This window comes from Mustela nivalis, assembly GCF_964662115.1.
Source record: "Mustela nivalis genome assembly, chromosome: 8".
Classification (NCBI taxonomy): domain Eukaryota; kingdom Metazoa; phylum Chordata; class Mammalia; order Carnivora; family Mustelidae; genus Mustela; species Mustela nivalis.
The window spans coordinates 88,801,714-88,816,293 of NC_139027.1; the positions used below are offsets into that span (position 1 = coordinate 88,801,714).

General features: G+C 46.9%; 1 protein-coding gene across 1 annotated transcript; it reads right to left on the minus strand.

Moving 5' to 3' along the window:
- Positions 1-1,167: 1,167 nt before the first annotated feature.
- VSX1 (visual system homeobox 1) lies at positions 1,168-6,927 on the minus strand (the record flags this gene model as incomplete). The annotated part of the gene is made up of 5 exons (XM_082743036.1): positions 1,168-1,454; positions 2,640-2,820; positions 3,808-3,931; positions 4,346-4,424; positions 6,504-6,927. 5 exons carry the CDS (start codon positions 6,925-6,927, stop codon positions 1,168-1,170), a joined length of 1,095 nt encoding a protein of 364 aa, XP_082599162.1.
- Between the last annotated feature and the right edge of the window lie 7,653 nt (positions 6,928-14,580).

Consider the following 14,580-nt stretch of genomic DNA (forward strand, 5'->3'; position numbering starts at 1 on the left):
CTCTCTCTCTGCCTGCCTCTCTGCCTACTTGTGATCTCTGTCTGTCAAATAAATAAAATCTTTTTTAAAAGGTGGGGGCAAAGGGGCTGGAGAGGGGAGGAGCTTCTTTAGGGAATCAGTGATAGTGGCATTGCATACACATGTAACAGAAAGAGCATCCTGAGAAGCAACACACCACACAACATTTATTCTTTTTTTTTTTTTAAAGATTTTATTTATTTATTTGACAGAGAGAGATCACAAGCAGGCAGAGAGGCAGGCAGAGAGAGAGGAGGAAGCAGGCTCCCTGCTGAGCAAAGAGCCCGATGCGGGCCTCGATCCCAGGACCCTGAGATCATGACCTGAGCCGAAGGCAGCGGCTTAACACACTGAGCCACCCAGGCACCCACAACATTTATTCTTAAAAAATAAATGTGGCAAAAGAAATACAGGAAAGGAAACATTCATGAAATCCAAGTTGCTTTCAAACATAAATTTTAAAAGACCAAAAAGACTCATCTATCTTTAAAACATTGCTTATAGATATTGAATAATTATTTAAACATGGTCCCACGATATTTCAGAAGGGAAGGGAAAGTATGGCTTTCTTTCTTACTTATGAGTTCCAATGTATACAGCCTATCAAATGATGCTTAAAATAATACAAAAGTATTCCCTAACAAGAAAATCTGAAATGTCCAAAGCCAAGTTTAAGGTAAAGATACTTTAATTCATTCATGTCTGTATGGGCTCTTTGCTATTTTTAAAGACATCTGATTCTCTGGAGGTTAAATAAATTTATATTTTCAAATTCAGAGTAAGAACATCAGACCTCACCTACTAATCTACACAGTATATTGAACCAAATTTCAAAATGAGGTCCAGAAGTATATATGCTTTTTGAACTTTAAATCCTCCCCCTCAAGTTCTATAAAAGAGATGTAAAATTTTATATGAAATTAACTGGTTCAAGTGCCTTTAAGGAATGGTTCCCATCTAGAGTAAAATGGGATTTTCCCTAAGCCATCCCTTTGTCTTCTTAAAGCAAGTGGCATTGTGTTGTATCCTAACACTGGAAGAAGAAAGTCCAGCTGAGAGTTCTGGTCTTAGACAACTTCTGTCTTGTGGAAAATGCCATGAGGGATGAACACATTGCCCAGCCTTTGACACTGGGTCCTGTGGGCCTCATCAGGCTCCTACCTTTCCTGGCTGGAGCCCCTTCAGTCTGGAGGAGTCTGAGCATCCTAGGGCACTGTTGCCCTGGTGTGCTTTCTTGGTCCCCTGCCGAGCAGAGCTGGAGAGATCAATAGCCACATCTTCCAAGCCATTCTCAGGGCGGGCTTCATCTGAGCCTCTCTGGGATCCTGCCAGTCTTGGGCTAGAACATTCCTGGAGGTGGTCTGAGTCCCAGAGTCCTGTCAGCTTTTCTTCATTTCCCGGTTTCCTTATCATCCCTGTGGATTTCTTATGCATCCCTTCCCAAAAAAGAAAAGAGAAAAAATAAAAAATAGATATCTCCAAATTCAGCAATTTTGTAAGTCTCTTCCTGGTCATTGTTCTCAAAATTCCATTAGAAGTGCCCTCATCAGTGCCCATCTCTGGGGTCACTAAGGATGCCAAGTTACCTACTAACGGGGTTAACACCTAACCCCATTAGGTGTTAAAATCTGATGTCTGCCTGTGGGGTACAGCCAGCAACGGTATTAAAATGATTTTCTCTTAATTTAATTGTTGCCAACGATTTGAAATCAAGAGAAGGCACATCAAAAGCCAGACTTTCAGCTTTTCTGAAAGTAAGATGTCTGGCAGCACTGGGCCCACTTTCTTGTGGCCACAGCTCTGCAGATACCAGGAAGTACCACTGCCCTGCACCTGATCTGCTTGTAGAAGTTCAGAGGGGTGGATTTGGTTCCCAGCCCAAAATTCTCTTTGGTTCTTCAGTCTTTGAGGGCAAAGTCTAGGCCATATTTACAATTGTTATCTCTAGTCTCACCACAGCAAATGACCAAATGACCCTAGGGGCTAAATGAGTGCTAAACAACCCCCCCCCCATCACACACACACCCCTAATTCTAATCTCCTACCCTACCCCAGGGGCTATCTTGTGATTCATTCCTCCCAGGTGTGATCCCATTAGTTTCTGGTACAGAAAACACCCAGAATGCCCAGTCCCAAAGCTTGGACCTCTCTTGAGCAGACTGTTCTGTCTATGAGACAGAAAAAAGCAAGTTGTTAATGGCAGAACTAGGACTCAGACCCCAAACCTTCTTGTATGTAGGGGGTTCATCACCTACAGATTTCTCTGCTTAGAACTATCCTCATTCCTATTATCATGAGCTCTACATTGTATGGTTTCCAAACCTTGTAATAGCACTCAACAGTTTGAAAATATATTTCACAAATTACAAGTATACCATTCCACTTTTAGAACCAAGAACTGATGTGACCTTTCCACACACTGCCTACACAGTTTTGATGAAAAATAATTCTACTGATCATAGCTTCAATCTTGGAATTAATTAAAATCAATGTGATATTCTAGGCCCCAAACTGAGTAAATGGATGTTGACTGGCTTGGCAAATGGCTGCCCTTCAGGGAACCCTGGCCCCTCCCCCAGCATTTCTGGTCTTCTTGCTGGCTGCAGGGCCCTCTTCCTTACCCAAGAGCCAGGGTGCACAGGAACCAACCAGGCCACCCTTGGTGGAATTGAGGACGGAGTCTGGCAGTGGGATGCAGTGTCGCACCATGGCCCCATAAAGGCCATACTCAGCCATCACGCTGCTACCACCCCAACGCTTCTCCCGCTTCCGCCACTTGGCCCTCCGATTTTGAAACCAGACCTGATGTGAGGCAAGACAGGAAGCAGAAGAGCATACAGGAGGAGACACAGTAAAGAGGATGCTCTTAAGTGTCCCTTACCAGGGAGTCCTAAAAACAGCCAACTAGTGGTTCAAATCCCAGACCTTAAGGAGCTGTGCCTACTATTCACTCAAAACTCACAGGGACTCATCATTGTGTGGATAATATGCAATCAGTTTCCACTAAGGTTTTCCAGAGAGCCAGGAATGACAAAAATAAAATCAAAGTATTATTTCCCTTGTCGTGTAAAAAAGTGGACTATTATGTTTCCTGATTTTTCTCATTGGTTGGAAAGAGTTCACAGTAGCAATGGTCCCTTTTAATGTCAGGTTGTTGGTTTGTTGGTGAAATTTGTCCTGGAAAATATTATCTTAATAAAGAAACAATAAGGAATATTGATTAGCTGTTAAAAAAAAAAAAAAAAGAGTTAGTGACATATCTTCTGACCTGGGGAAGTGTCCAAAATGTGTTGTCAAGCAAAGAGGCTAAGAAGTATAACAATGCCTTTTTGTATAAACAAAGAAAAAAATTCCATGTGTGTAAATATACATATATCTATAGGTATACACATGTAAACATATTCAGGGCCAAATATATATGACAGAGATGGTGTGCCAAAAGGTTGCAATGGGCTATTTATGTTGGTTTCTCTCAGGGAATGATAGTCAAAGAGATGATAGATAAATAGAGTTATAGATAGATATAACTGTATATGTAGTTTTTAGTTGCAGCATACATTATTGTGTAATTTTAAGGAATAAATTAATAAAAGAAAAAAGACATTTGGGTTATAGGTGCTGTCTTTTTGGAATAAACATACAGAATGGCTCTAGCATTGTGGTACCTGCAGCTAAGTGAGCTTCGGTTTGTGTGTCAAGGGAAACGTGTGGGGTTGTTTAGAGGTGCCTGTGTGTATGTGAAAAAAGCATGTTCTCTGTGATGTCTTTGGGAAAGAGAAATACAGACACCTGTATTCGGTCTTCTGGAAGCTCAGTTTTCACGGCCAGCATTTCCCGGGCATACACATCAGGGTAGTGGGCCTCACTGAATGCCTTCTCCAGTTCTTCCAGCTGGTGGGCAGTGAAAACAGTCCTGTAAGGAGACCCAAAGCACATGTGTAAGTGCATGTCCACAGGAGGCTGCCAGGCTTCCCAGATGTACAAGACCCAGGCCTGCCTTTCCACACCTTAAAAGGCCACCTCATGATAACTGGATATCCCACCTCTAAATGATTGGCCTCTGGAAAGTCCAGAAGTTCTTTAGCATATTTTTCCTCCTTGATGAATTCTATCAACTCATTCTAAGATCTATTTTAAAGGGCCACAAAATTGTCTTTAAAATGCTACAAAGATTATCCTGCAGCCTCCTGTGAATAGCAGAATTATGTTCCCAAATGGCTATTATGTGTCAATCAAGAGGCCACAGGGCCTGTCATAATGCAGCACCATAGATTCCCAGATTCTGTGTCCTAAGTAAAGGGCCAGGGAAGACAGCCTGGTTATATACCTGTGCCGCCTCTTCTTCCTCTTGCCAGGAGTAGGGGACAGTTTCAGGCCACACCTGTCTTCAGATGGGCTATCCTCATCTGTTAGCACAGGAGAAAGAGAAGATTTTAAAGGTGAGCACATTACCTTTTATTGAAAAAAAAAAAAAACCCTGTTTTTAAAGGTGAGCCTATTTTTCAGAGCACTTCGGTGGCACAGTCAAGTCTCCCACTCTTGGCTTCAGCTCAGGTAATGATCTCAGGGTTATGAAACTGAGCCTCAAGTTAGGCTCCATGCTCAGCATGGAATCCACTTGAGATTCTCTCTCCCTCTCCATCTCCCACTTATGCATGCAATCTCTCAAATAAACAAATAAATCTTTTTTTAAAAAGTGAGCATATTTTTCTTTTTTTTTTTAATTTAAAAAATGTTGTTTACTTATTTGACAGACAGAGGTCACAAGTAGGCAGAGAGGCAGGCAGAGAGAGAGGGGGGAAGCAGGCTCCCTGCTGAGCCGTAAGTCTGATGTGGGGCTCGATCCCAGTACCCTGGGATCATGACCTGAGCCGAAGGCAGAGGCTTAACCCACTGAGCCACACAGGTGCCCCAGAAAAAAGTGAGCATATTTTTCACTTTCTCTGGATTCTAATATGAAGATTGAAGTTATGATTCTGCTGAGGAATGTTAACATTTATTAATACACACTAGCATTGTTAGCACTTACTATATTCCAGGCACTCTCCTTAGCACGCATTAGCATGCATTATCACAGTTATTCTTCATAAAATAAAAGAACTTCAGGGGAGCTGCTAGTATTGTCCCTTTTTTACAGATGAAGAAGCTGAGGTGCAGAGAGATGAAGTAACTTTCCCAAGATCACAAAGGTTGTACATGGTGAAGTATTGTATGAAGACTGTGTGAAGCTACTTGGCTGTTAATGGCACTCTCTACCACCACTTAGCTCCCAACTCCCAAATTCATTCACTTCTTTCCACCTCCAACCCCTCCTTTTAACCAATACATCAACATTTCTCTAACCAGGGGTGGGGGCCGAGGTTTGACATTAGAAGCCTTGTCAGAACTGCACTCACTCCCTGCCTTGCTGTACCAATTTCGAATCTCTGGAAGTGGGATCCAGGAAACTCTTTCTTGACAAAATCTAGTCATATTTTGTCTTTCATTTTACCAGTGCTCAGAAAGAAAAAAACTCATCCTATGAAGGTGGTTTCTGAATTTTTTAGTGAAATTACTAATATAATGGTTTGTTTTATTTTACAGAAAGACCTATTAATACAGTTTTTTTTTAAAGCAGAATGAAAGTTTGCTTGCCTGCTGATCCGTCATGCTTAGTTTTATTATTTTGTTACTTTTATTATCAGTGGAGACTCAATGTACTCTTTTGCCTTGGCTGCCTGGATGCTCAGCTCTAGGCTCTACACAGTTTCTCTCAGTCCACGTCTTCTAATATAATTCTCTGTTTTCTTCCACCCACACCCCAGACCTCTCAATTTTTTTCTTTTTGCCTCCTTCTCTTTCCCCATATTCCGCCTCAACTTCTTTGAGGAAATAACTGGGCTCGGAACAAATTGCTGAGCATAGCGCAACGAAATTGGCGAGTTTAGTCCTTTCTCACGTGTGGGAAGAAGGGAAGGCAGCGCAAAGTGGAAAAGGCGGTACCTAGATTCCCTTTTCAGCACCCCAGAAGGCGGACAGTTCCAGGCCTGCAGGCCGCGTGCTATTCAATCTTTAATCCAGCAAACCTTTGAGCGCACGCAGGGTACTGGGTTCTGTGCAGGTGATGAACAAGCACGCCCGGGCCTCACTGACCTATGCCGTTCGTAGAGGCCGAGACTCGCGTCGGGCGCTGAGGAAAAACCCTCAGGAGACCGCTGCTTGGTTGCCGAGACCCCCAGGGTTGGTCGAGAACCGGGTGTTGGTGATATCCGCTGTGCTGCGGAACTAGGTCCCGGAGAAGAAGCAGGGATTTAGGGAGAGGCAAGGGTCAGGGATCGAGGCTGAGAGAATACGCCTCCTCCGACGGGTCCACTGCCTGGGGTCCCGACTTCCCTTAAATCCGGAATGCTGGGAATAGGGGCTCAGTGAGGTTATGGTGAATTACCCCTGCACTGCCCCAAGACGGAGGAAAGAGGGGCAAGACCCGGATGGGCTGGCCTGATTACCGGACGTTGAGACGCTCTCGCTGCTCTTCTGGCTGCTGAAGTGGGGAGCCGGACCACCTGGGGCTTGCTGGACAGCGGAATCAGGCGCTCCTGGTGGAAGAAACGGCACGTCGGCTAGGAGCAGGCAGGGCGCCCGAGCAGCCACAGGAGGCTGAGCGCCGAAACCACAGAGAAGGCCGAGCCCCAGTGGGAGGGCCCCGCGGGCCAGGCAGGAGCTCCCGACACCCGGACCCGTGCAGGATGCGGCCGGGGAGGTCTCGCAACCAGATCCTGGCCCGGGGTTGGAAGGCGCGGGCACCTCAGCCTCCAGGCCCAGCAGGTCTGTGATGGCGAAGCTGCGGGGGCGCGGAACACTAGGTGAGCCGCCAGGCACCAGCGCCCTGCTCCTGGAGCGCCCGTCGGAAAGTGCGTCCTGGTAGATCATTGCTTCTCAGTCGGCGAGACTTGACCTTCGCTAGGTCCCGTTTGCTGAGTGGGCACAGCTCAGAGGACGCTTTATACTGCTGGACACCCCGTCGGGCGCGGAAGGCCAGGAGGGTCCAATCAGTGGGTGGCGGACACGTCATCGCCCCGGACCCCGCGATATGGGGACGCCACAAGTTTCCCTCCCCTCGGTCGCCGCCCTCCCAGCTGCAATCCCCTCAATCACCTCCTTCTCTCTCCTCCAGCTGTCCTCCTGCCCATTGCCCAGCCAACCCTCTCCCCGCCCCCATTCGCAGGGAGAGGAAAGTAAGAAAGGGACGACCCCCCTATCTGCCGGTTCCTCTAAAAGCCACATATTCCAGGCCCCGGTGTGGTCTTCCTTTTCCTTCCAGATTCTCTAGATGGAGGTCCTGCTCACAGCTGCCCCCAAAGCCTCCTCCCAAGACCTAGGTCCTCTGGGCACCTGGCTGACTCAGTCAGAGGAACATGAGACTCTGACTCTCGGGTTATGAGTTTGAGTTCTCACCTGGTGTGTAGAGATTACTTTTAAATAAGTAAAACTTTTAAAAATATTTTTTAAAAAGACCTAAGACCTCATTCCCAGCCATACTAGCACCAATATGACACACGCCAGCCTTCCAACTCCACCCCCAGGACCTTCCCCAAAAATCTTCAAGGGAAGGGAGTGGGAAACATTTATTTAATCCACTCCCACTCCATCTCCAGCCGAAGTTACTCCCTGCTCGATAAATGGCTTTAGCCTGTGTTAAACTCACAGGAGCAAACTCACAGGAGTTAGGGGAAGTAGTAGAGAGTGACAGATGTAAAGTGAACCAGGGAAGAGTGCTCAGTTTAGTAAACAAAAGTACTGGAGGTCCAGTGAAATTTGAATTTAGATAACCAGTGAATATTTTTTTAGTGTAAGAATGTACCAGTATTTTATCTGGGAACTCTTAATTGGGTGGGAGATAAATTGGAACATAAGACCTGTGAGAGGCACCCCTATTCAAGGAGGCAAATAAATTACACTCAGATTTTACCATCATTCAAAGAAAACCTGATTTTCCTGTGGAGCTCCCTGATTTGTTAAAGTTGGCGCCAAATTACATGAGTAAACCACTCTGGGCTCACACACAGAAAATTTGAGTCCTCCAAACTCAAATTGTTCAAAACCTTGAGCCCACCCTTTCTAAACAGAATCCTGGAAACAGGATCTTTTCATTGTCTCCACACAGCACCCACGCACCCACCCCACCCCCAGGGCCAGGCAGTCTGAGATCACCTAGTGAGAAAGGTTAAAAACTCTGGGTCCCACCGGAGTGGTTCCCTGCCCCTGACCCTGAAAAGTGGGTCTCTGGCTTGCTGCACCTTCGAGTGGGTCCTCTGTTAAACATGCAGATTAAAGGAGGAGCTTCCGATAAAGATAATTACAACAGGCTGAGCATTAACTTTCCATTATTAAAGGAAGACCCAAATCTCCTCCCCTCCTCCTCCCCCTCCCCCTCCTCCCCCCGCAAGCTGTTCCTGGTATTAGCAAAACAATAACTTTCCTTTAGGATAATTGTCTTTTGAATCGCTGGGGGTCAGGGGCCGCTTTGGACCCCAGCATCAATTTCAGCCCTGCCAGGAATTTAAAGGAAGCTGTTGTTGGTACAGGACCAAGTCAACATGCTCTAGCTCTTTGCTCCGCAGAATAGTCGTTTGTAATTAATAAATTGAGGCTGCAGTTTAGGAAGACACCTAAAGATCCACACGTTTTGAGACCGAGTCCGGGGTAGACAGGAGGGACCATCCGCCCCAAGGTGGCTCAACTGGGGTCACTCTCAAGGGGAGGGTGTAAGAGGTGGCTCCCCGTTTGGTACAGAAACTCTCTCGGACGCTCGCGCCACGCCTGCAGCCTGGAGAGCTAATAATGTCCCCTTGCCTCTGCTAGGGTCTTGAAGTCTCCCTTCCCAAATCTCTGCCCAGGGAGGTAGATGATTACTCAAAGGACAGGCCTCAAGTGGATGGCCTGGAACACAGAGGTACTAAAAGGCGGGGGGGGGGGGGGGGGAGCCCAACTTCGGTCACCCCACACAGTGACCTCCTCACAGAGCCAAGAGCACAATGGTTAGAAACCCCTTCGGAAGGCCTCTTTTGCAGATGAGAAAAAAAGAGGCTTATTAATCCAGTACATAGACACGGATAGAAAATCCGAGAAAGCAAAGCTGAAAAAAAGTGGAAGAAGGAGCAGAGATTGCAGCTCTAAAGGCTCTTTGCGATTCCTGCACAGGAGAGTCCCAAAAGCCTCCTTCCGCTCCAACTGCAGGAAGAGGCCCTCTGGACCAAGTTGGGGAGCTAGATGAAGCTGGGGTGTCTTCCTTTTTGCAGAGTGGCTGCCATGGGAGCGCAGAACCTGAGGACATCTACAGTGTCTCCTCCCCAGGGAGAAGCACCTTCCCTAACCCCTTGCAGCTCTAACCCACCTCCCCACTGCTGCAGACTATCAGTTTGCTACAGCAACTCTGCCGGGTCGCTCAGAGAACGCGAACGCAGCCACAAGAGACTGACGAAGCCCCTGGCTCTACTTCTACTTCTGGTGCGGAGAGCGTTTCCACTCGTTTAGGAAAATGCGGAAGGAGAGTGTGACCTGGTGCCATCCTGAGCCCACCCACATTTCGCGAGTCCCCTGGCGCTGGGGCAGGTGCGGAGTCTATGGATGGGCGCAAGAATTTGAGGAAATTTTCCGCGCCCTGGCTGGGTGGAGAGTAGTGTCCTCCTAGCCCTCTCCCTCCACAAACAAATCTGCGGCCAGGGGACGAGCCCTCTGGAGCATCCCCGACCTGGTTCACCCCCGGAGTCGTTTTGGAGCCCTAAATCCGTTAAGGGGTCCGGATCTGTCTTCATCAACCAGGATTATCCGGGATTGAATTAATCAGTAAACGTTTCTCCGCTCATTATTTTCCAAGAAAGGTTTCCATCCCCTCTCTGTGGCCAACAACGAATGTGTGCTCCACTTAACCTGACCTCCCATGCGTTCCTGCTCTGCCCAGCTCCAGGCTGACGGAACCGGGTGTGAGTGGCTCAACTGAGTTGCGTCTGAGGCGTATAGGAGCCGCCCCTGGCCAGGCTGGCAGCATTAAAATAATACGAATGGAATGGATGGGGGTGAATAAAACAGATCTCCATGTGAATGCACAAACAAGCCCTATGACTGTTCCTCTTCTGATTTTCTTCCTGCCTCTCTGGCTACTCCTTCTTGGTTGTTTTGTGGCCCCTCACCCTCACCCCTCAAAGGCTGCCTAGACACTGTTCTGCCCTCTCCACCATTTCAAGCCCTGACCATTCTGCCTTGCAGACCCGCCCAACCTCAGGTGCCAAACCACCCACGTCTTAGCCTGGGGACTTTCTCTGGTCTCCAGAGGCTACTTTGCCCACTAACCAGAGATGCCAAGGATTAAAATGCCCTGAGAAGCCCCAGACCACCTGTGCCAGGTCTAGGGTGGAATAACTCAGGCATACATTCTATTCTGCTTCCCAGAGGTCTCCAGCAGGGTGTGCCCCAGTTACTGGTTAATTATCATATCCAAATTGCTTTCTTCCTAGGTGCTGTAGGTGCCCAGGCTCCCATTCTTGGGCTCTGGCACCTCCCTCCAGCTGCTATGAATGTAGGCTACTAACTACATTGCCCATAATGAGAATAATTTACCCCTGCTGACAAAGCCTTTAATCTACAACACCCCCATCCCCACATCCGGAATGTTTAACTGACTTATATTAGACTTGATACAATGCTACTTTTTGCCTCCAGAGGAACAATTCTTCTGGATTGATCTCCTAACATTGGACCAGTGGTTCCCAAAATGTGATCCCCAGACAAGCAGGACCAGCATCACCTGGGAACTAGCTAGAAAGACAAGCTCTGGACCCCACCCAGACTTACTGAATGGAAATTAGGGGTGGGACCCAGATATCTGTGTTCACAAGCTCTCCAGGTGATTCCACTGACCCTTCAAGTTTGAGGATCAGGGTCTCCTAGCAATATTTCATGACCCATGTGTCCTTCTTTGTTTAACAAATGTGGTCTGGGCATACAAACCTCTCCCCATGCTCTGAGGAGCTATGGGGAATGCTCAAATTCAAGGGTAGGATAACAGTTAACAGCCAGATGTGAACTATGGGAACCAGTAAATCAGGGGCACCAAAAAAGGAAGAGAAAAACTTTTATTTAAAACACATGTGTATTTAAAAAAAAACATGTTATGGGATGCCTGGGTGGCTCAGTAGGTTAAGCCACTGCCTTTGGCTCAGGTCATGATCCCAGGGTCCTGGGATAGTCCCACATCAGGCTCCTTGCTCGGCAGGGAGCCTGCTTCTCTTTCTGCCTCTACCTGCCACTCTGCCTGCTTGTGCTCTTGTGCTCTTGTGCTCTCTCTCTCTCTCTCTCTGACAAATAAATAAATAAATAAAATCTTTAAAAAAATGTTAGTAAAACTAATAGCTTCCATTGGTGGAGGACTGGCTGTGTGCTGGGTGCTGTGCTAAGTGTTTTACGTGTATCAATTCATTTAATACATGCAAAAACCCTAATGAGGGAATTCTTCGTATTATCCCCATTTTGTGAATGAGAAAACCAAGACACAGAGCTGTAACTAGTCTGGCAGGCAGTGAGGATCTACTGTCATCCTTGAAGGAACAAAGTCATGATGGGGAGAATGACAATGTTCCTCAAACTTGTCTGTGGTTAGGGATTGTTTTGGATTTTGATTTCTATGGACTTGAGGCCTGTAAAAGATTTAATCTTGCACATATCCTATTGCCATCAATTGATGGTACTGTGGGCTTGAGGCAGATTTCTGTGAGAAGTTCCTGTGCCATGGTTGTTCTTTTCTCCTTAGGTTCTGGGATAGTAGGGAAATCCAGTAGGAATGCACTCTGGGTTAACACTCTGGCCCCAAGGAATGCGCTTCCTTTCCTCTTTCTAGGACCCTGTGTTTGTCTCTCTCCTCCTTCCTCTTCCCTACCCCTCTCTTGCTTAGCCCTTCCCTCAATTTAGCTTATCAAAAGGCTCACAGCCACCTTCCTTAATTTCAAATGAAGCCAAATGAACTGCAAGACTCTGAGTTGGGATCCCCAGAGAAGAGAGAAGACATGACAGAAGGTGAGCATGGAAGGAAGAGACACTGGCATGGGCGAGGAATGGAGTGAGAAGTTAATGGCACAGATCACGTCAACAAAAATATCATGGGAAGGGGACACTAAGGGCAGGCAGGAGCTGTTGATGAGCTTCATTTCCAGCATTAAACAAGCATTGGGTCATCTACTGGTGGAGAAAGCTATCTGGCAGCAAATGACAATGTGCTTGTAACGGATTTGTAATAGAGGTGAATATGTGGTCAACATCCCCGCCACAACCTAGGCTGATGCTTTGGGGGAAGGTAAGAACAGTTCTGCCAGGGAGGGGTGACTGCAGTTTCCACCAGCTTGATGGGGACTCTCCTAGGACACAGACACTTCTCATTGGAAGGAAGTCTTCCCTCCTACCACAAGTGCTTAGCTCTGCCAGCTCTCTTAGAGTTACCTGCCACATTTGTAATTACTCATGTCCTTTACTGCACTTTTCCTATACTATAGCTGGCACTGTCTGAGGGCGGCCCACCAACCCCCCAGGTCACCTGCAGCATCTGTGGACAGTTCCCAAACACACCAACAGCATCTTAACCTCAGCACCTGCAACTCTGCCTGATGATGTTCTCAGGCCCCAGGAGTACAGTGGCCAGGCCTGGGATCCAGGGAGGCAATGGCCCCAGCAACAACCCTCTAAGGGTGACTGGGAATTGGTGTGTAATACAAAAGCATCCTTGTCAAATGGGGCAACAAAACTGGAGCTTTTTTCACAGTCACTCCAAAGGCCACATCAGGATTGAGCCTGGCAAACTCCACTCATTATCAGGCTTCTCTGTGTCCTCCCCCTCTCCTCTACCATAGATGACTTATTTTACCTTCCAGATGAACCATTTCATCCAGTCCCTGTATCAGGGTCCACTCTGGGGACCTAAATCTGAATAGTGGAGAGCTCCACAAAAGCAGAGTTGGGCAGGCCAACAGGACTGTGTGCTGGGCGCCTAGCACATGGCTGGCACAGAGTGATTGCTTCCAGAAGGTCTGCAGAGTGGAAATTTCCGTGGCTGTGATACATATGAACCATGCATCTGCTGCCAAAACCAGCTCCTCACCATCTACTCAGCACTCTTTCTCAAGAATCCCCTCCCCCAAATGCTTAAGGCCTGGTCCAAGGAAGATGGGCTAAAAGCATACCTCTGTGGCAACCTTGGCACTTAAGACAGAAAGGAGCCTAACCTTGGAACTCATAGCCTAGTCCTGGGACTAGTCATCCTGCCTCTTCCCACAGACCTGTTGTGTTCACTGCTGGAGACCAACGTTTAGAAATGTGTGGAACCAAGCTGCCCAGACACTCTGCAGCTGTATTTTCATCTGTGCTAGGTTTTTGCCTGTGAGGCCAAAGGAAGTGGCATTAGAGGCTGGGGTGTGTAAGGGACTTGTGGTGACCCAGGTCTGGTGCAGGATGGGGTTGGAGCAAGCCATCTGTGCTCTGTCAGCCTGGACAAAAGATGGCAACATGTCTGTCCGATTGTTGTATCTTACTTGTTGTAGCTCACTCCCCCCAAACACGCTAATTAAACCTGACATCCTCAAGTCAACTAGAGAAAACCTCATTAAAGAGGGGAGGAGAAAGCAAAAACAGGAGAAGGTATGACAGTGAAAACCTACCCCCACCCTGCAGACTCGGGCTGCCAATATGTTTTAAATCAGCCTTTACTGAACACAACAAAGATGTCTCTATTCAATGTGCAGCTCCCCAGAGAGAGAGAAAGTTGTAAACACTGAGACATTTTATTCTTCATACCACATTATAGCCAAGGCTTTCGTCTGCAAAGGGGGAAAGTATTTGGAGGTGGTTTGTGCTCTTGGTCCTCTCATGCTTGGAGGGACTTTCATTGCATGCTCCTCACACACTGGGAGCTCACTGATGATTCCCCAGACTGGGGTCTCCTGTATTTCTTTCTTTCTTTTTTTTTTTTTCAGATTTTATATACTTATTTGATGAGAGAAAGGCAGAGAGTGTAGGAACATAAGCAGAGGGAGTGGGAAAGGGAAAGCAGATGAGGAGCTCAATCCCAGGACCCTCGGATCATGACCTGAGCTGAAGGCAGACACTTAACGACCGAGACACCCAGGCACCCCATGTATTTCATTTGTTCTGGATATTAACAGATTTTATCTTTTTAAATATTGCCACTCCTCCATTCCTTCTAGGCTGTCCTTTTTGAATTCCAGTTATTTTTTGGCTGAGCTTTCTCACTCTTTCTTCCATGACTCTTAAGCCTCTCTTTCATATTTTCTGTCCTCCAATCATTTTGCTACAGCTCTAACTTGATATTCCCTAATCTCTCTTCGATTGTGCCTAACTGCTTTATAAACAGTCCATTGTGTTTTAAATTTAAGACTGTATTTTTTCATTTCTGTCTGATTTAAACCCATTCATTTTAGAGTTGCCATCAGTGCTTGGTATCTGAAGCACTTAAAGGTCAAATTCTGTCATTTGTTCTTTCTGCTAATGTTTAAAATAGTTTTGCTTATTTTTATCAAGACT